Below are 24755 nucleotides of genomic sequence, written 5' to 3'. Positions count from 1 at the left end.
GGTTGAGAATAATACAGTAATGCACTGATATAACGAGATTACGAACTGCGCTTTTTCATTTATTTAGTTTATTTAATTTAATTTTTAAATTTTTTATCACACACAAACCAACACACACGTTTGCACACACACTCACCGATCTGGAAAATGAAACTGTGTGGGTGTTTTCTTATTTTGCTCCGCTCTCTGCTGCTGGCTACCGGCTGGCTCTGCTGCTGCTGCTGCACTGGAGTTGAGTTGGCGACGCTTTTATTTTCGGCTTGCGGCTGCGGCGGCGAGAAATTCCAAAGCGAAATAAGTAAAAGGCAGCCGAACGTAGGCAAGCGAAACGTCAAAAGGTTGTTTGGAGGTCGTTCTGTGTTGTCAAATCGCGCACAGTTTTGTGCCTAAATGAAAAATACCAAAATCGTTTGGTATCTAAAAGCTTGCGGTGTGCGCAGCTGGTAAGCTTGCCAGTTGGTGTGAGCATTGCGTACAGCTTGAATTGTTGTGCTAGTTGTGCTTTTTGAGCTTGAACTGCTTGCATTCCTTTACACTGCTTGATTTCTATTGCTTGCGGCGCTGCGATTTGAATTTTTGAACTTGCATGTGGGACAGGGCCTGAAATTCAATGATTTTTGATTATTATACTTATTACTTATATAACAAACAAGCGTATATGCATGGTACCGAATTGTGCTTTAAATTTTATACATCATTTTACATTTCTCGCCACTTGAAAATTTAAAGTTTAAAGCTTACTTTAACGTAGATTACATGGATTTGAAAATGACTGAAGTACATCGTATAAATAACTAAATGTTTGCATCAACGATATCCGCCCTTGTTAGTCCTGCGGAGAAAATCTTCAGAACGAAAAAAAACTATCGTTTATTTAACCGTTGATGTGCTTTTCCATCCAAGAGCGGTGGTTTTTGCGAAAAATATCAAACATCTACCAGATGCAATTTCATAAAGATCTTTAAAATTATAAACTGAAATTTGCAAATTTTCTGCCAATGACCACAGTTCATTAAGTTTTTATTTAGTGCTTGAAAAATACATTCGAGCATGCATACATTCAACCTTTGACAAGCAATTATTATCCTAGATGAATGAATTTTCAGACAGATCTTTGAAAATGATTTTGAAATCGATTGGATGGTAAACACACAACTTACATACAACCGTTATCCACAAATTTACCACAGTAGGTGGTGGAATTTCTTAAATCGCTGAATCACTTATTCTTATACTTATATAAGGCTTTAAAAAAGGTTGGGATTCTACGAAAAGTGTAAAAAATTCTCAAGTGAACTTTCATAACGAGCCATGAAAATGAATTCGAATGCGGAACGTCAGCCACCAATCAGGGACCTTCATTTAAGGAGGAATGGATTTTCCGAAAAGTGTGAAACATTCCTCAAATGAATGTGAGCAAAGATCTTTAAAAATGAGTTGATGAGGTTGATTGAATGGTAAACAATAACAGGCGATTTTTGCACACATCCGGAAACTAAAACCCCGCCCTAACGTGCACCTCAATCACATAAGGGAACTACTGTGAAACTTTCAGCTTTCTAGCCCTTACGGCTTGGGCTGTGCGTTTAACACCAATTACTCAGCTAGTCAAACAGCCAATCAGTCAGTCAGCCAATCAGTCCGGACAAATAGTTTCATATCTACATATTAAAAAATTAAAAAAAAAATCTTTATCATTAAATCAAGTAACGTTGATATTTGTTTCTTTTTGTAAATATTGTCATTTAACATTTTTTTTACAATTAATTAATTGTTGGCGTTGAAATAATTAATTTTATTTTTAAATTTTTTTTGTATTGAATGAAAAATAGAAAATAAAAATAATTAATTAAATTAAATGTTCCATTTGAATTTTCATATAGGAAAGAAAATTAAATTAGGCAGCGTACATGTTTTAGTATTATATTCAAATTCAATACAAAAGATGATGAACATTTTTAATAATTATTTAATAATTCAAGTAGAGTTTATTTATTACGTACATGCAATCTAGATAGATTTTGTAAGATTTCTTTCTGTCTGCTAAACACACATTCACATCCATTAGGTCGAACGGGTAAACGGAGAGTGGACCAGTCCACGGCGACAGGAATAGTCAAAGCTTAAGGATTATGACCTAACCTAACCAGTGTTAGGTTGAAATGTATTCAATACACTTAAACATATAAGTTTAATTTCGATTAGCATTATTGCAACATTGGAAAGCCAGACCGATAGGAATATTATGGAACAGGACTCACACACAAAGGATTGACCATTAAAATGCGTGCGCCCTATTGTAGCCATTGTAAGGACTAACAACTTTACTGAAGCACTTGAAAGCATGCCTGACCTCCAGCAATGCAAAAGGACTCGACTTGAAACAGCTGATTAAGAGAAGCGCAAAAGTCCCTTTATTTTCGTGGATATTTTCCCGTTATCAGTCAAAGAGAATAATTGGCTGGCACTTCACACGCGCTCTCTTCGACACACACACTCTCTACATATCCCACGCTTTAGCCTGTGTGGCATAGTTGAAGCACATCTATTATGGGTCAAACTTGTGGTAAGGTGGGAATAATCACATGGCGCTTAAAGAACAAAAGCTTCTAATTTTAAAACTGACATTGCCAGGCTGCCAGCTGCTTAAAGGATAAGTGTTTATGCAAGGATGTGTGGTTAAGGGACATTAACTTAGCTGTCTTAGTCAAATTGTTAACTCAAGCAAGTAGTTAACTTCTTATCTAACGCAGCAGCCGACAGCAGCCACAATCGCAGACAGAAAACCGCTCTCTGTCGTCCTTGCTCTCAACGCAGCGCTCGTCCGTTCGCTCGCGTGTTCCCTTCGTGGCGACTTCGTGTGCGGCCCACTGTGCGGCGAGTCCTGTTTCACATTTGTCGTCAGTTTCAATTTCAGTTCAAATTCGTGCCTCGGCCGGATGAGTTGTGTGGTAATCGCGCGGATTTTTAACAACCACACGTGTTGCATTCGCCTCACAAACACATACACACACTCACACGCACACACGCATACGCTTTCGGGCAAATTACGTTACGTATACGCCGTAGCTGCCATTGCCCTCGAGGCGGCAACTGCGACAGTAATTACGCGACTTTGTTGACGTGAGTGTGAATCAAGGCAAGAAAATTATGTGAATTATATGTGAAGTGCAAAGAGAAGGGAACTAAAACCAAAAACAAAACAAAAAGAAAAGCAAAAGAGAAAAAAAATCACAAAATTAACAGGCGGAAAAGTGTTGGAGTCAGAGCTTAAAGTCTCAGCGTATAAGCGGGCGAGCATGTTAAACGGTTTGCACAATTCTGGTAAGCAGAAAGGCCCATAAATCTATGCCTGTAAACGTATAGACATACGCATTTGTAGAAGTGTATCTGTGTGTATTTGCTTATTTATATGTATTTATCTGCCACATTTTGTGCCCCTGCGGTTCATATGCAGATTTTTTTGCCATCGAAATTCGTAATATTGAGAAATTGATGAGTGCTTCTAGCAAAACCGGACTCGTCCTGCCCTCAGGCACCCCAAACCCCAACCCCAACTCCAACCCCATCCGCTTCATCCGTCCCATTCGCCTGGCGCTGCCAGTGGCAGCCACTTCATTAATATGCAGCAGGCGACATGCGAATGCTGTGCGTTGTCAAAACACCCGCTGCCCCCGTCTCTGGGATCCCAAAGTCCTGCAGCCCGCAGTCACATAGCCAATACACACACTCACTCACACACACACACACACACACACCCACAGACAATGCCATTTAATGGTACTGTGTGTGTGCATTGCGAACCTTTCGCTTGGTATCTGCATTTGTTGAAATGAGTATCCTATAGCTGGTAGCCGAGCATTATCGCCCTGCCTCCTGTTGATGATAATGTTCATTTTTGCCTTCCGCAACAATTTGCTTTGAACTTTGAGCTGAATATCCCCCTCAGACACTACTACCTCCCATTTCCCATTTCCTCTTTCTTGCGAGGCTTTTGATGTGACATTATTAAAGTCCTTGTTACCTCTCAGCAGGTGCCCATGAGGCGTGGTCATGCCTCTGCCCAACGGTTGAGCATTGAATCTTATGACACAATTGTTATTTGGGCAATATCCTCCGAAATGGGTTGGCTTTTTCCTCTTGTTGATGTCTAACTGCAAAATCGATTAAAGTGTTTTGGCTTTAACTATTTAAATAATGTAGAAAGAGGAATTGTTTCTGACAAATCCTAAAAGTGATATGCAAAAATACCTATAACTAGTTAAAAAATATTTCAAAGTTATTAATTCAAAGCATAAATTATGTTGCAGGCAGTTGCAGAAATTCATTTGAAACAAAAGATATTTGCGTGCAAGCATTTGAATTGGAATGCATTTGTGGCTTAAGCAAATTATAGTTGAACGTATGAAAATATTTGGCCAATACTTATATTAGTTTCATATTTTCTCGTTCAAATTAAATGCAATAAATTAGACAAAATAGTTGCCAAATCTGACTAATATGCCTTTGTCCAATTATTTAGCTTGTCGAATCGTTTGTCAATCTGCAAATTTATCAATTAATTTAATCTTTACAACTAGGCAATTTTATTTTCATTACAATTTATATGAGAAATTATATTAAATCAAGCTGTGGCTTAAATATTCAGGTTCTTTAAAAAACATCAAATTTAACTCATATTTGGGCCATAAATTTGATGCAAAAAATAGTTACACGCTCAAGAAGTCGCAGTCATCTTTTGTGTCAGTTCATGAGTTTTATGCCAATCCCACTTCAAGCGCAAGATTATTTAATGCAAGTTCTCTCTACAGATTAATTCTAATTTTAATGAATATATTTATTAAAATTGCGAAAATCAAAATGATATCGTTTAATTTAATTAAAGTTTTAAATTGATTTTCTGTCAGTTAGTAAATAAATTGCATTATAACGAAAAGAAAAAAATGCATAATTAAAATGAGGGACGTGTAAATAATTTGTAATGTTGAAAAAAAAAACATGTATGTTAATATTAATTATAAAAATTTACACATTCATCATAAGTAGAAAATACGCAGGAAACACAAATGAAATTATATAGCTTAAATAACAATTAAATAATGCGGACATTTTAATGTTAAGCGCAAAGTTTTTTTTAATAAATATTATTTATAGCAATTGGTGAGCTGCTTTAGGAAATTTAATTAATAACTATTTGCTATTGGTTAAAGCTACAATCTGGACGTATTGGATAGCATTTAAGTGGGCAGAGCAGGGCGAGAATTTTAACTTATTAGTGGCTGGTTGCCAATTGGTTTCCAAATCGTGCATAAATTATACGCACCAAAGGCAAAAAAAAAAATAAAACAAAATAAAAGGACATCGCGCCAAAGCAAGAGTCAAGGCAAAAGCAAAGGCAAATCAAAAGAGAAAGAAGGGCTATCTTCGGCACGCCGAAGATTTAATACCCTTGCAGACCCTACCTTTTCATAATGCTCATAATTAGATGCCCGCATCTAAGGAGCACAGCGAAAATAGTTAAGCCCGAGTATGGCTAAGATATTTTAAAAAACAAAAAGTTGTTCATACGAAAACCTCATTTTAGACCGATCGTTCTTATGACAGCTATAAGATATAGTGATCCGATGTAAACAAGATTTTGCATATATTTAGGGAACATAGGGAAACTTATAAATGAGTATGGTCAAGATATCTGGTAAACCTTATGACAGCTATATGATATAGTGATCCGATGTTGATAGGATTTTGCATATATATGGGACGCATCGTAAAACTAATAAATGCCGAGGTTTCTCAACATATCTTGGTTTCTATATGATATAGTGGTCCGATCCAGCCGGTTTCGACATAGTTACTGCGTGCGACAGAAAGAGGCACTTCTGCAAAATTTCATGACGATAGCTTTCAAACTGAGAGATTTGCATAGAAACAGACAGACCGACAGACGGACATGGCTATATCGACTCGGCTGTTGATACTGATCAAGAATATATATATGCTTTATGGGCTCGGAGATGTCTCCTTCTATGCCTTACACAACTGGAGACAAAATTATAATACCCTCTGCAAAGGTAAAGAAACAACATGCTGTTAAAATATGAAAATGTTGTAAAATCATTTCAATTCGTTCTTACGCACGCATGCCTTTAGGTCCCCGCGCATTGCTGTAGTTGCGGTCGTTGTAGTTGGCATTGTATTGGTGCGGCCCTAAAAAGTGTGCTAAATTTACATGTATTTCTTTGACTGTGTTAGCATTTGTACAGTTTTGTGTTCAGCTTCAGTTGTTTATTGCCAACAAGAAAGCAGTGAAATAAGTAAAAAACAGCCCAAAAATAACAAATATGAAAATGTATGAAAATAAAAATGTGAATGCAAACAGAGCACACACACACGCACACATACCACGATATCAGGTGGTGCTGTGTGTTTTTATTTAACTTTCTACATTACGGAATTTTTCCATTTTCAACAACATAAGGCTCCTTTTTTATTTGGGGCTGCACTTAATTAATTTGTGCCGTATGCTTACTTTTGTTTCCCTCATGAGTTTTAATTGAAAGTGGAATAACAGTAGAATTAGAATTAATAGCTTATTGAAGAGGGTCTTGCAATGCTTTCAGCTCTAATTTAGCAGTTAAAGCGTTTTCTTGTACAGTTGCTGCTGTTGCGAAACAAATGGTTTACATTTATAATCATTTTAGAAAATATATTAAATTTTAGAAAATATATTAAAGCACTTCAATAAGCAGACAAATAATTGAACTCTCCCAATTCGTATGTCTATTTGGGAACATTTTTTTTATGAAATCGCAATAAAATTTTAAAGCACGCTTGAGGGTTGTTTATATGGCTAAAGGTTCAACTCAACGCTTTTGATTCTTAACATTACTTCAATGTGCTTTATGATGCTTATCAAAATGGAAAATTGTTGCAAGTCGAGCAGAATTCGTTTCTTGAAATTTTGAATAATACGCCGCGGGCAGTCCTTCAAGCACTATAAGGCGAGTTATTAGTGTTATTATTATTACAGCTAGGCATTCAATAAAAAAAAAAACGAAAATTTATATTATGCTTATGGGCAACATGGAGCGGGCATGCCATGGTGCAGGACTCGTGCAGCCCCAAGGAATGCTCGACTGTGCAAAGGCAAGGCGTGGGAATTGCGAGCAAATGGAAATTCTGTGCGACTGATGGCTCGCAACAATTCGTATTGAATGGAATTTGGAGCTGAATGAATGGGGAGCGACTGAATACTTGCAAATGAAATGGGGAAGCAAGGCAAACGGCGGTAGCAAAGTCAACAGGAGCAGCACGAAAAGCAGCAATTGTCGGTCAGGGCTGGGGAGGGGGTTGCAGGAGGTGCATAGTAGAGTTGATTATAAATAACGTTAAGTAAGCGCACATGAATGCATTTTGATTGTCTGCTGTAGTTTACGGCACGTTTCCTTTCCTTGGCTGCGCATGGAAATGAAGGACGACAAGTGCGGCACTAGCCGGTCCTGACTTCGGTTGTCGTTTGCCAACTCGCCGGCAGCCGCTCTGCCACTTCCTTTAATGCAGCGCTAATGTCGAAAGAAACGTATATTTTTATTATTTTTATTTATTTGCTTGCTACTTTGTATGAGAATTCCAACAGCAGTCAGGACATCGCAGTCTCAGTTTCAGCCGCAGTCGCAGTCACAGTCGCAGTCACAGTCAGCGACATCAGCGACAACGACGACGTCGCATTTCCTTGCTGCAATTTTCCAACGCGCGCTCCGCTTTTCTTCATTTTTTTATGTGTCGGTTGAGCGCCGTTCTTTTTTGAGGCCATGCAAAATAATGTTTTATATGTTGCAATAAATGTACGATTCTCCACATTCCAGCCCACCCACCCACTTCCCCTATAGTCGCATGACATTCCCTTTCCCATTCCCATCCCCCTACTCACCTCTTCCCATTTCCATTCGCATTCGCATTCGCATTTGCAGAGGCAACGCGCATACGCAATGTTGTACGCAGTTATCCTTGCGCCCATTTTGTCTGGCTCCCAGCACGCGTATTTGCATCTGCATGCGTGTATGTGCGTGTTTTTGTGTGTGCCAACTGACAACCTACCGAAATTTGTGCTCTGCTCGCATAAGAGTATATTCCCCCGAAGTAAATACTCTTCAATTTCCACAAAAGACTTGAAAATATTGCAATATATTACATTTTGGGCGAACAATAAAATAATTTCTAGGTATACCCTAACGGTGGGTATTATTATTTTATCAGCAAACGCGCAACTCATTGTAGAAACCATTTCCGATTCTGTATCATGTTTTATAGACTTATCGTATCACTCTATTATATATATATAGACTGTAGAAACGATTCAGACATCGTTTGTTTTCTATACTATACTACAAAACTCCAAAGTCTTGTTAACATTATTATTATAAACATTTGATACTCAGTTTTGGTTTACAAATATTTTGATTTTTCAAAATATTTCAATTTGAATCTGCAATTTAAACTCTGGAATTTGAATTTCCTTAAAGACACTTTGACTATAAACATTTATCTTGTTTTAAAGTTTTAGTTCAATATATATATATTTATTTATAGGATCTGCAAGGGTATATAATCTTCGGCAGTCGCATATCAACTGTGCTTTCTTGATGTTTACTAGACTAGATTATAAAATCTTTGTGTAGCATATGTTATTCGACGCAGCCCTCAAAACAGAATGAAAATTGGGGCAGTTGAATGTTTTCCTTTAATATTAAAGTCATTTTTTTTATATATTTTATAATCTGAGAGTAGCATTTCTTAAACTGACAGAATTGGGCATCATTTGCAAAAAGATATTTAGATGTGGATGAGTGTAATTCAAGGCATATTGGCTCAACTCGGTTATTTGCACTCTGTTGTTTTGTGGAGCCCTAATGCATTCCTTTGTAATTCCTTTTGTGCCTTGCTGAACAATGAAATGTATCGTATGGCAATTAAATCAAAGATCAAATATTGGGCCCTTCAGTTGCCGTCAGTGGCATAAATGTTTAACGAAGCGTCAGACATTTTCGATTTTGCAGCCGTTTGTTGTTTGTTGGCAGCTCGATGTTGTTGTTGTTGTTGTTAACCCAATCGGCGCTCATTTCGGCCCTTTGGCGTGTCATTAATTGTTGTAGTTGTTGTTGTAGCAACAATTCGTGCGTTGCGCCTGTGTCACGTTTCGCATGACGAGAAATTTGCTGCGTGTTGTCCTTGTTGCTGTCGTCCTTATTGACATTGTCAATTTTGCATAATTTTCGATAAGGCAAAATGTTAAAGGTTTTTTGTCTTAAAAATGGCACAAGGAATAGAGCAAAAGAGAGAATAAGAGAGATGGAGAGAGATAGCGGGCAGATAAGATATCCTCGCAAAAGTTCGTAGAGTGAAATGTTTTCATTTTGTGCCCAGGCAGCAGACCATGAAAATCAACATACGAATTCATGCCTCCCGTCTCTCGTCTCTCTAGCGCCTCACTCCCTCTTCCACTTCTCTGCACACCATGGTGCATGTTTTTTCGCCAGTTTGTATGCTCTACAAAATGCACACCAGCAGATGCCATATAAAGTTTGTAAAAATGAAAAAATGGTGAATTCCACAAAACAAATATATATAAAAATAAAAAAAATGAAGAACAGAAACTATTTCAAATGGAAAGTCTTGAAAATAGACGAGCACAAAATATACGAATTGTCCGCCTCTGAGTGCCGTAGAAAACTGCAAATCATTTAGACAACATGTTTACAGTTAGAACTGCCATCACAATTGGACTAATGAGCTGAATGAAAATTGCATTTTCCGAGGACAAGTTGCCATTTGCTGTATAAAATAACAATTGTCACAAAGCGAACTGCATGCTCATTTGGAATGATACGTGATTGTTTTTAATTGGAAATATATCGATGGCAAGCATTTTGCATTGAATTCAAACATAAAATCAATTATGGAAATTTATCAAAAAGAATATTGATTGATTTTAAGTTAAACTCTGGTCGAATGCATCTATAAATCTATGTTTCTCTTTTGTTATTCACTTAAGCAAATATATCAGATCTTGCATGTGTTTCAATTGAAGTTTGCTGAAACGTATGTTTAGTTTTTTTTTTAAAGCATGTTCATGTACAAGAAATGTGCACAAACGTATTTTATCTTTTAAAAGTTTGTGAATAAAAGCAAAAATTGTATCTCTCTGGTGCTTACAATTTGTGTATCAAAACTTTTGTTGTGCAGCTGAGTATAAACTATTTAAACAGCTTCAACATTAAATATCATGTTTGAATTAAAACCTCGAGCCGCAAAGTAGAAGTTAGAAATAGGATAACAATAAATGTCTAATCATAAATAAATGATTTCATTATCAATTTTTTAAATGTTTATACATATATTTTTCTAGCTATTCAAGCATTTTTGTAAAGTATATTTCATATGATAGTAAATACTTAAAATAAATAATAGTAAATAAATAAATCAGAAAATGTTCCTTAAATTATAGTTTTCAATGGCGATCTATTTAAAGCAAACCTTTTTAGAAATCTTTTTATTTGTTCCTCTTCAGACAATTTTGATACTCCTTAAAAAAATAAGGAATTGCTTTTCGAAAAAGACAAGCCCGATTTCAAGGGCGAATTTCTAAATTTTATGTTGTTTTCATATTGTTTTTTTTTCTGAATGTAGCAACTAACTTTGCTTTACGTAATATTTATTCATAATTTAATTACGGGTCAATAGACAACTACTCTTCTCTGTCCTTACTAAAACGTAATTACACAATCTTATCGCTTCAATTTTGTACAACTAACTATGCCATGCATAGTTGAAAGTCGTCTATTCTAAACTATTTGGCAAGTATATAGTCGTAGCTTGTATTCACTTTTCGGGGGGGCGTGTGATACACGAATGCGCAACTCGTTCGGTTGGGCGGGAGGTGGGATGCTCTAATTGGATCGGAGTACGCGCGAATAATACTATATTAAAATAATTATTAAAATTATTACAATTATTAAAACTTAATGTATTAAACCAGAAGATTTATGATGATGAAGAGCTTTGTTTGGTTAGTACTGTGCATTTTTTTGCTGGGTTGTTAAGTTTATATAATAAGATAATATGTGATATAAGACATATAGTATCTTTGGGTAATTAAGCAGACAGTAGGTGCAGGCTACCTAAGAATTATAATATAAAAACCATATAATAATAATAATTTTATGATGAATTAATAATAATATACCTCAATGGTATATTATAAAACACAGGCCATAAAAATAGCTTATGAGTTTTAGATTGCTTAAATATAATAATATAACTTAATTAAAAAACTATTCTAATTCTATTTTCATTCCATTTTACTTGATGACATTAGTATATTAAAAATAAAAATAATTATGATCATTAGTTAAAGCTGCCTGAAAAGCTGCTCTTATAAGTGTAATATATGCTCTATTTTGGTTCTCGGCAGATTCTTCAAAGAAATTCACTCACAAAATCAGTTTCCGTCAACTTGCCGCACATAAACATTATTATCTACGCAATACTTAAGTTGGCATTTTATTTCTTGGCATCTAGTTTTATATGAAGCTGACTTATGCATTAAAAACTATTAGGGAAGTTTAGTATAGTTGAGTTGAGTTGAGTTTTGCTGTTGGCCCAAAACTTTAATTTGAGTTTCGTAAAGAAAATTGTGAAAACGAAATGCCGCAAAGGAAGAAAAATAAAATAGAAATCTCAATGATAGTGAGGGGTGGCGAGAGGCCACTAGGGGAAGTGCCCGCCGGTCAATACCCTCGGCAGCTGTCGGCAACTGTGGCTTACTCATATGCTGCTCGCAGCGCCCAGCTCAAAGCTGGCTTCAATTTCCTTTCAACATTTAGTGTTTTGTTGCCCGCCCACCTGCAGTTCAGGAAAAACTTTATGTCGTCCCACTAGAGTCGTGAAAAAGAAAAGCTCGAACCCCTGCCGCCTGCCGCACACGCCCAAATATTTGGCAAGAATTTACGCTGTCTCACTCTAGCACTCACGGTTGGTGTCGCTTTGGAAACTTTTGCCCCACTGTGGGAACTATTTAAATTTGGTGTTGGCCTTTTTTACTTATATTTTATTTTTGTTTTTTTTTTTTTTGATCCGCTCGCAAAAAGTTTGCTATAAATAATTTTTGCATTTTTATTGTGCATTTTTATGCATTTGGTGCGCGGGCTCGATATCGAAGTTGGCTCGGAAATAAATATGAAAAGTTTTATTTATGTTTGCGGCCAGGACTAAGCCGTGGCTAGAGCCGAGAACCAAAGAGTCCGTGGGCGTTATATTTATGGCATTTGTTTGCCAACAAGTTTCAATAGCTCAATCACGCCATCGGCTCAGCTAAACAAATAGTAATCACATGCAATATTCTTGCTGTAAGCGTGCTCCACTACGGATTTCTATTTCTACTTCAACTAGATATACATATATTTATATTTTGTTTTCGCCCACAGTTCGAGCGACAAACATCATCAATGTGAGTGCTGCGTGGCTTTTGCTGTGTTGCTAGCTGCTCCTGGGGGCAATGAAATCGAGGAAGCTGCCCAAGGTTTGTGGCCTCAACTGCTTGACCCTTGTCTATTTACCGCTGATGCTGCCCATCCTAAGATGCACGGCCGTTGGCACAGGCAGCGGGAGCAACAGCGGCAGCGGCAGTGGCGACGCGGACTTCGACTATCGCATGCAGCGTGTGCGGAACGTGCTAAAGGAGGTGCCACTGATCGATGGCCACAACGATTTGCCTTGGAATATACGCAAGTTCCTCAAGAATCAGCTGAAGGACTTTCACTTTGGCGGCGATTTGCGCGAACTGGCGCCCTGGTCCTCGAGCGCCTGGAGCCATACGGATCTGCGTCGTCTCAAAGAGGGCATGGTCTCTGCACAGTTCTGGTCCGCCTACGCGCCCTGCTCCTCACAGCATCTGGATGCGGTGCAGCTAACTCTGGAACAGATCGATTTGATACGACGCCTGGTGCTGCTCTATCCGCATCACATGGCGCTGGTCACCAGCGCCGCGGGCATCGAGCAAACCCATCGCACGGGCAAAATCGCCAGCCTGATTGGCGTCGAGGGTGGCCATGCGATCGGCACCAGTCTGAGCGTTCTGCGCATGTTTTATCAGCTGGGCGCCCGATATCTTACACTCACTCACACCTGCAACACACCTTGGTAAGTTGAACGGGTACAGCCATTTGTTTGGCAGAGCATTAATAGACCAACGTTTACAGGGCGGACTGCTGCAAAGTTGACGAGCCAGGCAAATATCCACACATAGGTGGACTTTCCCAGTTTGGCAAGGTAATTATCCTATGTATACTCTAATAGATAAGCAAAGAGAGGGAGAGAGAGAGTGATAGAGAGAGAGAGAGAGAGAGAGAGGGAGAGAAACAAGAGAAAGAGTAGAGGAGAGGAAGAGATATATATAGTAAAGCAAATTAGAGTTAGAGTTTGACATACATTAATTTTTAAAACTATATTACTTGAATTTATGAGAATCACTTAGAGGGGCAGTATTTAAAATACATACATATGCAGCGCATTGGAATATAAGAACAGACAGAAATAAATACATGATTGCATACACGCATACATACATGCAAAGAGCGGGAATTACTCGGAGTTGCGCAGGTCAAATTATTATTATTATTATTATTAAATCTTAACTTTAAAGGGTACCCAGCGGAATGATTAATTCGTATTGTTAAAATATTCTTTTTGATTTTTCCACTTAATCAAATCTTTTTGACAGCTTGTGGTGAAGGAAATGAATCGCTTGGGCATGATTGTCGATCTGTCGCACGTGTCGGTGCCAACAATGCTGGATGCATTGGCCACATCCCGAGCGCCGCTCATATTCTCGCACTCCTCGGCGCATGCCATATGTAATAGCTCCCGCAATGTACCGGATCATGTATTGCAGCGCATTGTACGTAATAAACAGGCTGCAAATGAAAGCCAATTAAATACTGGACTTTAGTCTAATGGGGCTCTCTTACTTTACAGGCCATTAACGGCGGCTTGGTTATGGTTGCGTTCTATCCGCACTTTGTCAGCTGCTCGGGGCAGGCGACACTGCACGATGTCGTGGGTAGGTTTGCCGATTTAAAAGAAAATTAACTATGTTATTAACCCATTTCCTACTATCCACTTTGCAGCGCATATAAACCACATACGCGAGGTGGCTGGTATTGACCATGTGGGCATTGGGGCTGGCTACGATGGCGTCAATCTGTAAGTAAACAAACCATTTTTTTTTGTTTGTTGTTATGTTTTGCTATATTTCGAGTATGATTTTGGTATTTCCTTGGTATTTATACGGTATTTTTTGTTTATCTGATATTTTGACAGCGTGCCCAAAGGCTTGGAGGATGTTTCCAAATATCCGCATCTCTTTGCAACCCTGTTAGAGTCGGATAAATGGTCGGAGGGGGATATAGCGAAGCTCGCTGGAAGAAATCTCATACGCGTTTTCAAGGAAGTCGAAGCGGTGAGTAAAAGAGTCAAAAAAGAAAAAATAAAAATATGCTAGTCAAACCCATTTTTGGCCATTCGCATTCCATTGTTCACTGTGTGCACTGCCAACATTTTCTGGATGGCTTCGACTAGTTGTGTATTACCTTGCGGATTAAGGCTTAGTCAGAGCTCTAGACAAAAGCAAAATTCTTAGCCAACAAAAAACGTGTCCCCAGCTGAGCCACTGTTGAGCAGCTTCAAGAAAAAAACCAGTAGGAAGCTGAAGTTGTAGCTGTAGCTGCTGCCGTCTGCATTCTCTGGCTTGCTTGTTATTGCACATGGAAAATTCCTTTCAAAGGATAAAGAGAATAATGTGGCTTTGCAATGGAATTTGCACATACTTGGTGCGTATAGCGAACGGGCCAAGAACGGAGAGGAACTATGACTAGGGCGACTCTGGCGTCGAAAAGACGCAAGTTGTGAAATAATTTTAAAAGGATTTTCAAATGGTTATTCCGATATTTATACATGAGCATGACCAGCAGTCAGCAGGCAGCAGCCAGCAGTGAGCAGCCAGCAGTCAGCAGTAGAAGCTGCTGCAGTTTGTTTGCGGATGTGGTCAGCATGTTTGCTGTATGCTTAGCTGGCCAGGATCGGCTTGCTTGCAGCTTCTATTTGTTCCTTTGGCAGCTCTGTTGCTGTTACTTCAATTCAATTTAATTCAATACGCATTGCCTGAATGTTGGACTGTCAGTCACTGTGTGCGAGTCCTTTGAGCAGGTCACTCCATCGACTACGAATGCCACTCAACGCTTAGTGCCATTCAGCCAAGTATTCCAAGAGAGTTTGCTTTGCAGTCGATTGACTGCCTGAGCAAACATTTAGGCTCAAACTGTTTGGTAACTGTTGCAAAGGAATTTCGTTCATCTACAAACGGCTTATACAGCTTTTTTTTTTGTTTTTGAAAAGGAAACTGCTTGATTTTGCCAGCCTTATTGTTACATATTCATCTGGCAAAAGTTTTTGCTCTGTTTTGTAAATTTTATTGAGCAAGAGCAGGAATATGTAGCTGCATTTTCCTGAGGTTTTTGCTTATTTTTTGATCGTTATTAACAAATAAGTCTGCCAAATTTAAAGCCACATCCATGCGTTATCAAATATTGTCCATAGTTTGATTAAATTGGAAATAAACTTTTAAAGATGAAATTTAAAACGAAAGTATTTTTATTTTTAAATTATTAACTAAACTTCTCATAAAAAGAAAGAATGAAATCAAATGTGAAACAAATATTTTATTTGGGACCTCATTTCCCGAATATCCTTGATTAACTGAGCTAAGAAAATTGCTATTGTTTGAAAACTAATTTAATATGTCCGAGTCGAGTTGGTAGCTGCACGGCTCTGGTCATTTAAAGATTTAATATCAAATAATAATAAATCATACGCCCCCTCCTTGAACTTTGCTCCTGAGGCGCTCATTTTATTGCTATTGCTCATTATAAAAACCCCCATAAGCTGCGCCTCACGAAAAAGAGATGCCACAGCATTTTTTTAATTTGGCGCTTGTCTCTGCGTCGGCGAACTTTAATCATATTCCTATTCTCTGGTTCTCTTACGCTGACGCTGACGCTGACTATGACTCTGTCCCCGACTCTGACTCTCACTCTTATTCTGAGTAGGGAGGCTGACGCCTTATCTGTCTGCAACATTGTAATTAGTTTTGGTTCTGCGCTTCTTTTCTGTGTGCATTAAGCAAAAAGTAAACTACATTCCGACAATGGCTCCTCTATGTGATTACAATGAGCACTGCCATGTACATACTTACTCAGTAATATGTATGCGAAGGGGCACGGCAAAAAGTGTTGCCGACTCTTGCAAAGCTGGTGATTAAAATGGTTGCGCTTTTATTGCATTTTGCACTCAGGAGCAATAAAAAAAGAATATAGATATATATACATATACATATATATTAATATGCATATATATTCGCATGAAAGGCAGCTATACAGTAAATATAAATATATATTACAGCCTTTAGTGTTGTTTATTATATGGCATAATGCTCATTAAGAATTGTGCTCGCATTGTTATACTTTGCTGCTTGTAGCAATTTTTGTTCATTCTGCCACAAAGTAATTAAAAAATGTTGCCCGGCGCCCTTTTTTTATTTGAGTATTATTTTATACTTTCGGTGTCAACGCCGGGTGAAAGCTTGATAAAAAAAAATGCAGCGCACAACTCTTAAGCAAGGCCCATTTATCGAGTTTGGTGATCCAAATTTGCAATAAAATATATATATTATCGCAGTCAGCGTCTCCTGTAATGCAATTAAATGAACACAAAAACCTGTTCAAATGTTCCATTATTAGACGCTTAATGCTCTTTCCCTGGAGAGAGCGCAAACCCCAAGCATTGGCCCAGTAGGTCAACAGGGACCCTTGTCGTGTCTCTCGTCTGTCTCTGTGTTTGTATTTGTGTTTGTATATGTTTATGTGTATATGTGTGGGCGTGGGTGTTGGTGTCTGGAGTGGGCGTTGGCATCGTTGTGATAATTAAGCAAGTCATAGAAATTAGGCAAAAGGCCATTTTAATGATTGTCATCTCTTATGCAAACACTCACACGCATACTGATGTCTGTTTTGTACCCTTTCATGCCAGACACGCACGAGGACTTATTATGCTTGTGACTTGTAGTCCTTGTTATGTGTTCCAATTTAATAAAAACAGCTTAAATTCGACGGGTCTCATATATTTTTTGGGGTTTTAATATAAATATAATAAATTAAATTTGTTGACTTGATTTGTTTTTTACTGTTTAAGATTTGAATGTTTCTGGAATATAGTTTATGATAATTAAATGAAAAATTGCAATATATAGAGCTTATTTGTATGCTATACAATTAACTTATACAAAAGTCCTTAATTTGACGGTTTTTTAATCAAATAATATTCCTTTTTTTGGTACTTTTACTTTGATTATTATTATTACAGTTTTTTCTATCATTGGTAAATTTATTTGATTAGTATCATTAGTATATAGTAATTATTGGGTTGTATGTAATTAGTATTAGTTATTATTCTTATTACTAATAATAATATTTTAATATAATATTATTATAATACATAATAAGAATAATACTATTATTACAATTAATCATTTGATGCCTCCTATAAGTTTTAGTATTGTATTAAATATTTTATTAATTTAAAGGAAACTTTGCTTGAAGTACTTTAAATTTTATATAACGCCCACTAGCTACCATTAACCCATAAGTGTGTCGTAGTGATAAAAATAAGCGAAATTAGGGCAATAGAGATTTGAGGCAGCTCGTGGGAATGCTTCAGTTCAGTTCATGCTGTGGCGCCTTTTCAATGCGACCCAACAACAACCACAAATGATGGCTGGGTATGTGGGTGAAGGGGTGCGGTGGTTGGGGGGGGGGGGGGGGGCATAGGGGAAGTGTGGGTGGCCCTTTGATGGTGCTACGGGCCCAGCAGCCATAGCCATGAACATGATAATTTTCTTGACGCCAGTTTTTATCTAGACAAAAGCAGAGGCAGTCAAGGCAGCTGAGGCTCGGCTGAGGTCGTTGCTTGTGTTTGTGCAAATGTATCTTTTATTTTAGCCTTTTATGAGAGTATCTAATGCGAGCATGGAAAGGCATTTGGCACGACACATAGCCCAAGTGGCGGCATTGGGCAAAAGTCCTCGGCAAATGGCAGCAATTTGTGCGAGACAAATTCATTTAAATATCCTTTTGCCGGCCTGTGTCTGTACTCAGCCTCTATGGATGTATGTGTGTGGGTGTGTGTGTGTGTTTGTGTTTGTGTGCGCGAACTGACCTTCTTACAATTGATTTGGTTAGCATGAAAATGGCGCAGCGGCTCTTTAACAGCCATTTTCGCTTTGAACTTTTCACTCAAATGTAACAGTGAAATGTGCTTTTCATTAATGCAACTCAAAGCGGCCGGAAAAGCGTAGCCAAAGGCAAATCCCACAAAGAACTTATGTGCTGATGGGCGGAGTGGGCGTGGCCAAAGTGCAATGACTGCGGCTCACAGTCTGAGCCAAAGCTGACGTTTTATTGTTGTTTGTATGTGGCAAGCAGCGCGCACATAAAGCCTCATAAAAAAGTCGTAAATTCGATTGTTATACGGCAAACAAAGCACCGGAAATGGGAGGAGTGGGCTGCTGCCCCTGCCTCTCCCCCTGCCTGTCTCACCCGCCCTATCCTCGCTGGCTGCTGCCCTTCTCTTACTGCGGCTGCCTTTTCTTCGCCCTCTGCCCTGTCCCCGCGCCGACGCAGCTGTGCGGCCTCAAAAGGTGTTTGGTGTTGAAAACAAAACATTTTTTGTTATGTTTTATTTTTTATTTTTATTTTTTTGCCTTTTTCTGTTTTTGTTTTTGCATATATTTTGTTTTATTGTGGCTCCCGTTTCGTCTGTTTTTTGCGCGGCATAAAATGTGCCTTAAACTTTCTGCAAAGCACACACTAAGTTGGCCAAACAATACGCAAAAGGCTAGAATGAGCTTCACTGTGGGCTTAGAAGTCCTTTAAGGACTCGTTGTTATGCGTTGCCAATACAGCCTGTGAATGGCTTTGTAAGACTGAATAATTTAATGGGAATATGATTACTTTATAAGTGGCTGGAATCTGTATAACGATGAGAATTTCTCTTGCTAAACAGGTTTCTGCAGCTCGCGTGTCCGAGTGACCCAGCTTAAGTTACCAAACAAATTAAATTCCTTTAAATTGTTTACCAATTTTTTCATATCATTTGCAAAGTTGTTACTACAGTTTAAAGTAACTGTTTTTTACGCCATTCGAAATTGTTAGAAAAACATTTTTAGGTCAAAATAAGTTTAGTTAACTTCTTTAAAGAGTAATAAAAATAATTAAAGCTTATTTAGAGCTATTAAAGCTATTAAAAGCCTGGCACGGAAAACAGCAAAGTTTGCTGAAATTTAAAAGAAATATGTTTCCTGTGATAAAAGTTCGACTTTGGGTACTTTTTAAATATCTGTTTAAAAAATAATTTAAGATATACTAGATACATTTATGGGGCTATTTAATTTTTGACTTGGATTAATAATGGGTTACACAAAATAAATTAGTATAAGAAGCTGAAATTTTTACTGTAGATACTGTGGAGGCGTACGCTAATACGAGGTTTTGCAAGTGTGGAAAAATCGCGAGCTTCGCGTTCAAATTCATTTTCAAAGATCTTTATGAAAAATCCTTCGAAGTTTGAAGTTTTGTTCGACTGGCTTGAAACTTATTTTCATGCTCATGCATAATAACTTAATGGATACATGCTTCTGAGATTATGGAAATTCCACCCGCAACAGTGGTAAGGCGGAGAAAACTGTTGTATGCAAGTTATTTAATTAAGAACCGTTCGGCTTCAAAATCATTTTCAAAGATCTTTATAAAAATGAATCTGAGACGCGCATCACACCTTTCGCATAGCCCGCCCTTCATGGGTGGAAAATGCGATGAGCGAAAACTTATTTTTCTGCATATTTTTAAAAAAGCGTGTAGATCAAGATATCGCGGGCAAATTTTAATTTTCCACGGGGACCAACTGGTTGAAAAAGTTGTATATAAAATTTTAAGCAGAACATATTTTACGGATTATACAGGGCAGTACTTCTACAAATAAGTATTGCTTTGCTTTCAATTAAATATTAAATTCTTATGACATTTGATCTTTTGATTTGATTATATTGTTCATTATTTATAACATTTTCTTTTTCAAAATTATTGAGCAGTTTAATTTGATTTAAAGGGATTGTGATGACAAGCTACATTACAAATCAACCAATGTGTATTCAAAGGCTATGGGAGTATTTATTACATGTTTGAATTCGTTTAATATATTTTATATATTATTTAGACAATATATTTAAATTACTTTGACTCAATTTTTAGTATACGGCACATTCACTTTGTGCTTAAGATTCAATATCTATTAGGCCAGTCATATACTCAACCTTTAAGTAATTAATAACGCAAAATGCATCTTAGACTCAAAATAAATTGAACTTCCATTTGAATAGTAAGCAAAAACTTTGCCCATTTGCTTTGCACAGCTGAAAACTTGAGATGTGCCAATTGAATATACAAAAGTTGTTCGCATATGCCATACACTTTTATTAGTTTTTGGGCGCAGCTGTTGGCAAACCTAATCAAACTACATTTATATTGCGCATACGCCGCATGGCACAGAAGTTTTATTTGAGAAGTATTTTAGATTTGGTTTTCATTTCAGGTGCGTGATCAAATGGAGTTATTGCGAGTGCAGCCGATTGATCAGTCAATTCCAGCTGAGGACATTATGGGCAGATCCTACTGTCGGTATCAAGGACCAAGAACGTGATAATTTCTTCATATGTAAAGTTTTTGCATGCTTTCGCATACACACACACGCACACACATCCACACATCAATGCCAGGAGCCAGCGAAGAGAGAGAAGAAATTATGTCAAGCGTACGTGTTGTAAAGTGAAACTTGTTTTAGGTTAATTGACAAAGTTTTTTCGTCGTTACATGCGAGCATTTGTTTTTATAGTGTATGTGTGTTCAAGTATGTGTGTCACACACACACACACACACACACACACACACACAAACACACACACTTGTTTACGTACACCCACACACATGTACTTTCAATCGCTCAGACTCCAAGCGGCAGCTGCTGCCTGGCAACATTGTGCACAGCTGGCCGTGCACATAAACAAATACAAAGTGGCATAGCGGCGGCTATACTTCACATACACACACTAACGCACACATATGCCCACCCACTATATCCTCTCTGCCCTTCTCGTCCTGGCAACCACTTCAACACTAAGGTTACCATAGCTTAGCCAACATTGTATAAATATCATTGTCATGTTTATTTTCATCTTTAGCACTTAGTAAAGCAAGGATCCGCAAAGAGAAAGAAACAAAAATCGTAGCTAAGACCCAGACAAAAGCAAGAAAACAAGCGTAAGGCAAACGCACAAAAACTGAACAAATAAAAAAAAGGAAAGACAAAAGCTGGCTAAATAAGCAAAGAATATGAAAAGTGAAAACACTCAAATACAAACTAAAGCAAAAAAAAACAGATCGTCTCAAAATGTCCTGTTTCAGGCGAAGAGCATTAACAAATTTTCATTGCGTATTTTTTCTATGAAAAAGTTATTATATAAAAATTAAATATATATTTAAATATGCCTATGGAAGCTATATATATGTGGCAAACTACGAAGAACATTGAACATTTTTGTTATAAAGAAAACTGACAAGCTCAATGTATGAACATTTTTATTTGGTTTTTTTTTTTATTTCATATCACTTCATCGTATTTCATATTTGGCCGGAATTTCACTACAGCTTGGTAATGTAATGAGTGCAGTTTTTAAGCACAAATGAAAAGCTGCGTGGCCATTAGCCTATTATATTAACCTATTATTAAAAACAATTCAATTTAATACAAAGCGTTATTTGATTACATTTTAATTTCGTTATGAACTTAACCGAAGTGGTAGAATTTGTACTTTTAATGAGTTAATTAAAATTAAACAATTAATTAGTCAGGTGCTTTCGCGCGCACACTAACACGCATGCGAACGAATACCACACACGCACGTTTCGCATCGTTTGAGAATTTTGAGGGCTTCAACCATAATTTTTAATCGATATTCAAATAATGGGAACTAAGTATTGTGTACTATGAAATTCAAATAAAAGTCAACCCGCCAAAAACATTGCATATAAGTTCAGAAATCCATTAAAAAATATACAACATCAATAGATGATGAAGCAAATACCAAGAGATGACATTGAACAAAAGCTGTTCAAAAATAAAAGAATTGAAAAACAATAAATGTTTATCAAGCACCATAAAATGAACAAAGCATATTTCACAAATAATAAAATATATACAGAAAACAAAGGTACATATTATTTTTATATTATTGATTACAACAAATATAATTTTACAAACAATTTTCAACTGAAATGTGAACAAAGCTGCAATTGTTTGTTTGGTTTCGGTTGGGGTTGTACCGTGCAGGCCACCCAATAAACCATAAACTAAAACAAACAATAGCATTTCTTTTGTAAAACAAAAATACCAAAACATATTTAAAGTTGAAACGGGGTGAAACAAAGTGAAGTTAGAACAAAACAAAAAACACATGTGATCAAAAATTTAATTATATATATTATAATAACTATGATTATTTAATAGCTAAAAAAAAAGGTTTACAGAACAACACAACACAACTACGAAGAGTAAACACTAACCTACTTATAAACAAATATTTAAACAATTTCTACTGACTAGCAGCAGAGGCTGAAGACAGTTGTAAAATTTGCCACATAAACAAAATACATTTATTGATCAAATTATTAAACTAATGATAATGATAACATTAATTAACCTTACTGTACTCCTATAGTAAATTCCAATAAAGAAAATAATAAATATATATATGTATGTAGCTAAGCTCAACAGACGCCAAAATGGTTTTGCCTGAGTGAACAGCGTATTACTCTTGTAAATATTTGTACGAATAAATTGCAAAAAACATTGTATAATTATGTGTAAGACATAAAATAAAATTAACATAAAATGTTGTGGATAATAACCAAATTGAAAATTCTTAAGTGTGAACTATGAATAAATGTCATAAGTGGCCAGAAGAAAATGCAAACTGAATAAAAAGAAATAAATATTAATACATAAATGGAAATCTCTACGAGTATAAATGAAATGTAAGTAAAAATCATCATTGCGAACGCAAACATAGCTTTCAATTTGTCTAACCCAAAATGCCTGTTGGCAATCTATTGGCTTAAAAATACCTTGAAAGATTCCTGGCAATGCGAACGCTTGTGTTTAGACACCTTCTGATAACTAACAGCTTATCTGCATACTCCGATTGCCGCCAATAACTCTTCTAACATGGATTTCACTTTTAGAAGTGCTCTTGCTGTTGTCTGCCGGAGGAAGACTTCTCAACAGCCATCAACGCTGAAACACTTCCTGGAACTTCAAGTCCTTGGCCATAGTGTTGTTTTTTCTCTTGTTATTGCTGATGTATATATAGTTGTTGCTGTTGTTGTTGTGTTGTTGTTGTGTTGTTGTTGTGTTGTTGTTGTTGTTGTTATTGTGCTGATTGCACTCGAAACACACACTCAACAAACACTTCAGTCACACATCCACATCCTGCAGCTGGCGCTCTTACTTTCTGTCGGTCTGTCGGGCTGTCTCATCCTGTTAGCTGAGATATATGCACGGAGTTTGTCTGTCAATTTGTTAAAAACAATGCAAAAATAACAGCTAGCAAGATTGTTGAGCTGACGGATACCCTGTAAGTAACTTTAAAATAATTTCGTATAACAGATTTTTCTTTGCCACTTTACAGCCTGCTCTTGCAGCCATTCAGTGCGTATACCCTTCCATCTTTGACATGAAGGGTATAAGCACATATCGATCCAGCAACAACGTTGTGCTTATCTGCGTGCATTTTGGTAGAAACCCAACATTTTATTTCATTTCATTTTATTCGCCCAGCTTAAGATAAAAGTCCGGTAGAGTTTCGGTTGCAATAAAAAAAGCTTCTGCTATCGCCCGCAGCCCCCTGGCCATGTAATTTATGTGTGTGTGCACTGTGGCCAAAAGTTCAAACATTGAAATATAACGAAATTTATCTCATTTTGGCAAAGGTCAAGTTATGCTACCATTGCTTCCCAGTTAGCCCCATCAGCATATAATTCAAATGCTTATACAAATTTGCAATATATTATCCATTTTACATTTCTCTATGCAGTCGCGAGCAATATTAAAAAAAAAAAAACACAAAAAAACACAAATACAAAAAACTGCATCAAACAAAATGCATGTTTTACATAAAATTTCAATTAAATGAAAAAAAGTTTCAACAGCGGCAATGTCCTTGGCAACAGCAGTTGGCTACCCGAAACGTGCGTCTTTCCTAAATCATTTTGCTGGCAGTCGAAATTAAACGGGCTTTGGCAACAAATGTTTAACAAAAGTTGTTGCCAGCACTCTGCGCAGGCCATCGGTTTGCCCAAAGAGCAATAAAAAGCACAACGAAATCGAAGCAAAACTAACGCCAAATGCTGCGTGAAATATGCTCAAAGCTAACCAAAATAAAGGACATTATAAATGTTTGACATAGGCACGTAGTGTCAAACGTGACCAATCGTTGAAGTTGGATATAAATACAAATATTAACAATATAAATATTAAAT

General features: G+C 37.1%; 2 protein-coding genes and 1 long non-coding RNA gene across 12 annotated transcripts in view; 1 reads left to right on the top strand and 2 right to left on the bottom strand.

Moving 5' to 3' along the window:
• LOC135439925 (fructose-bisphosphate aldolase) overlaps window positions 1-294 on the bottom strand; it is a 187327-nt gene extending 187033 nt beyond the window's left edge. For 8 of the 9 annotated variants that reach the window (XM_064698807.1, XM_064698806.1, XM_064698803.1 and 5 more), the window contains exon 1: window positions 137-294. The gene's annotated coding sequence lies outside the window, so the exon portion shown is untranslated. The remainder of the gene's footprint in view (window positions 1-136) is intronic. The other variant, XM_064698801.1, reaches the window with a different exon arrangement.
• A 2646-nt stretch (window positions 295-2940) lies between these two features.
• On the top strand, window positions 2941-21535 carry LOC135439844 (dipeptidase 1). Of its 2 annotated transcripts, XM_064698671.1 has the most exons (9): window positions 2941-3324; window positions 12483-13197; window positions 13257-13326; window positions 13778-13954; window positions 14032-14116; window positions 14184-14259; window positions 14377-14515; window positions 20755-20876; window positions 21401-21535. In XM_064698671.1, the coding sequence occupies exons 2-8, from the start codon at window positions 12554-12556 to the stop codon at window positions 20860-20862; spliced, it is 1299 nt and encodes a 432-aa protein (XP_064554741.1). In that variant the 5' UTR covers window positions 2941-3324; window positions 12483-12553; the 3' UTR covers window positions 20863-20876; window positions 21401-21535. The 2 variants fall into 2 exon arrangements, with proteins under 2 accessions (XP_064554741.1, XP_064554740.1); XM_064698670.1 differs by having other exon boundaries at window positions 20755-21535.
• LOC135439845 (uncharacterized) lies at window positions 13646-14264 on the bottom strand. The gene is made up of 2 exons (XR_010438197.1): window positions 14025-14264; window positions 13646-13970 (listed from the first exon to the last, which is right to left on the bottom strand). It is a non-coding gene; the product is annotated as an uncharacterized LOC135439845 (long non-coding RNA).
• Window positions 21536-24755: the final 3220 nt, after the last annotated feature.

This window comes from Drosophila montana, unplaced genomic scaffold (genome assembly GCF_035044405.1).
Source record: "Drosophila montana isolate Dmon_TW-CO22-7 unplaced genomic scaffold, ASM3504440v1 contig_779_1, whole genome shotgun sequence".
Classification (NCBI taxonomy): domain Eukaryota; kingdom Metazoa; phylum Arthropoda; class Insecta; order Diptera; family Drosophilidae; genus Drosophila; species Drosophila montana.
Note: the sequence above shows the minus strand (reverse complement) of the source record. Positions and strands in the feature narration are given on the sequence as shown.

Coding starts and splice junctions, on each gene's coding strand:
- LOC135439844 (XM_064698671.1), top strand. CDS start 12,554: ATGAAATCGAGGAAGCTGCCCAAGGTTTGTGGCCTCAACTGCTTGACC. Junction 14,117..14,183: donor GACACTGCACGATGTCGTGG/GTAGGTTTGCCG, acceptor TCCACTTTGCAG/CGCATATAAACCACATACGC. Junction 14,260..14,376: donor GGCTACGATGGCGTCAATCT/GTAAGTAAACAA, acceptor ATATTTTGACAG/CGTGCCCAAAGGCTTGGAGG.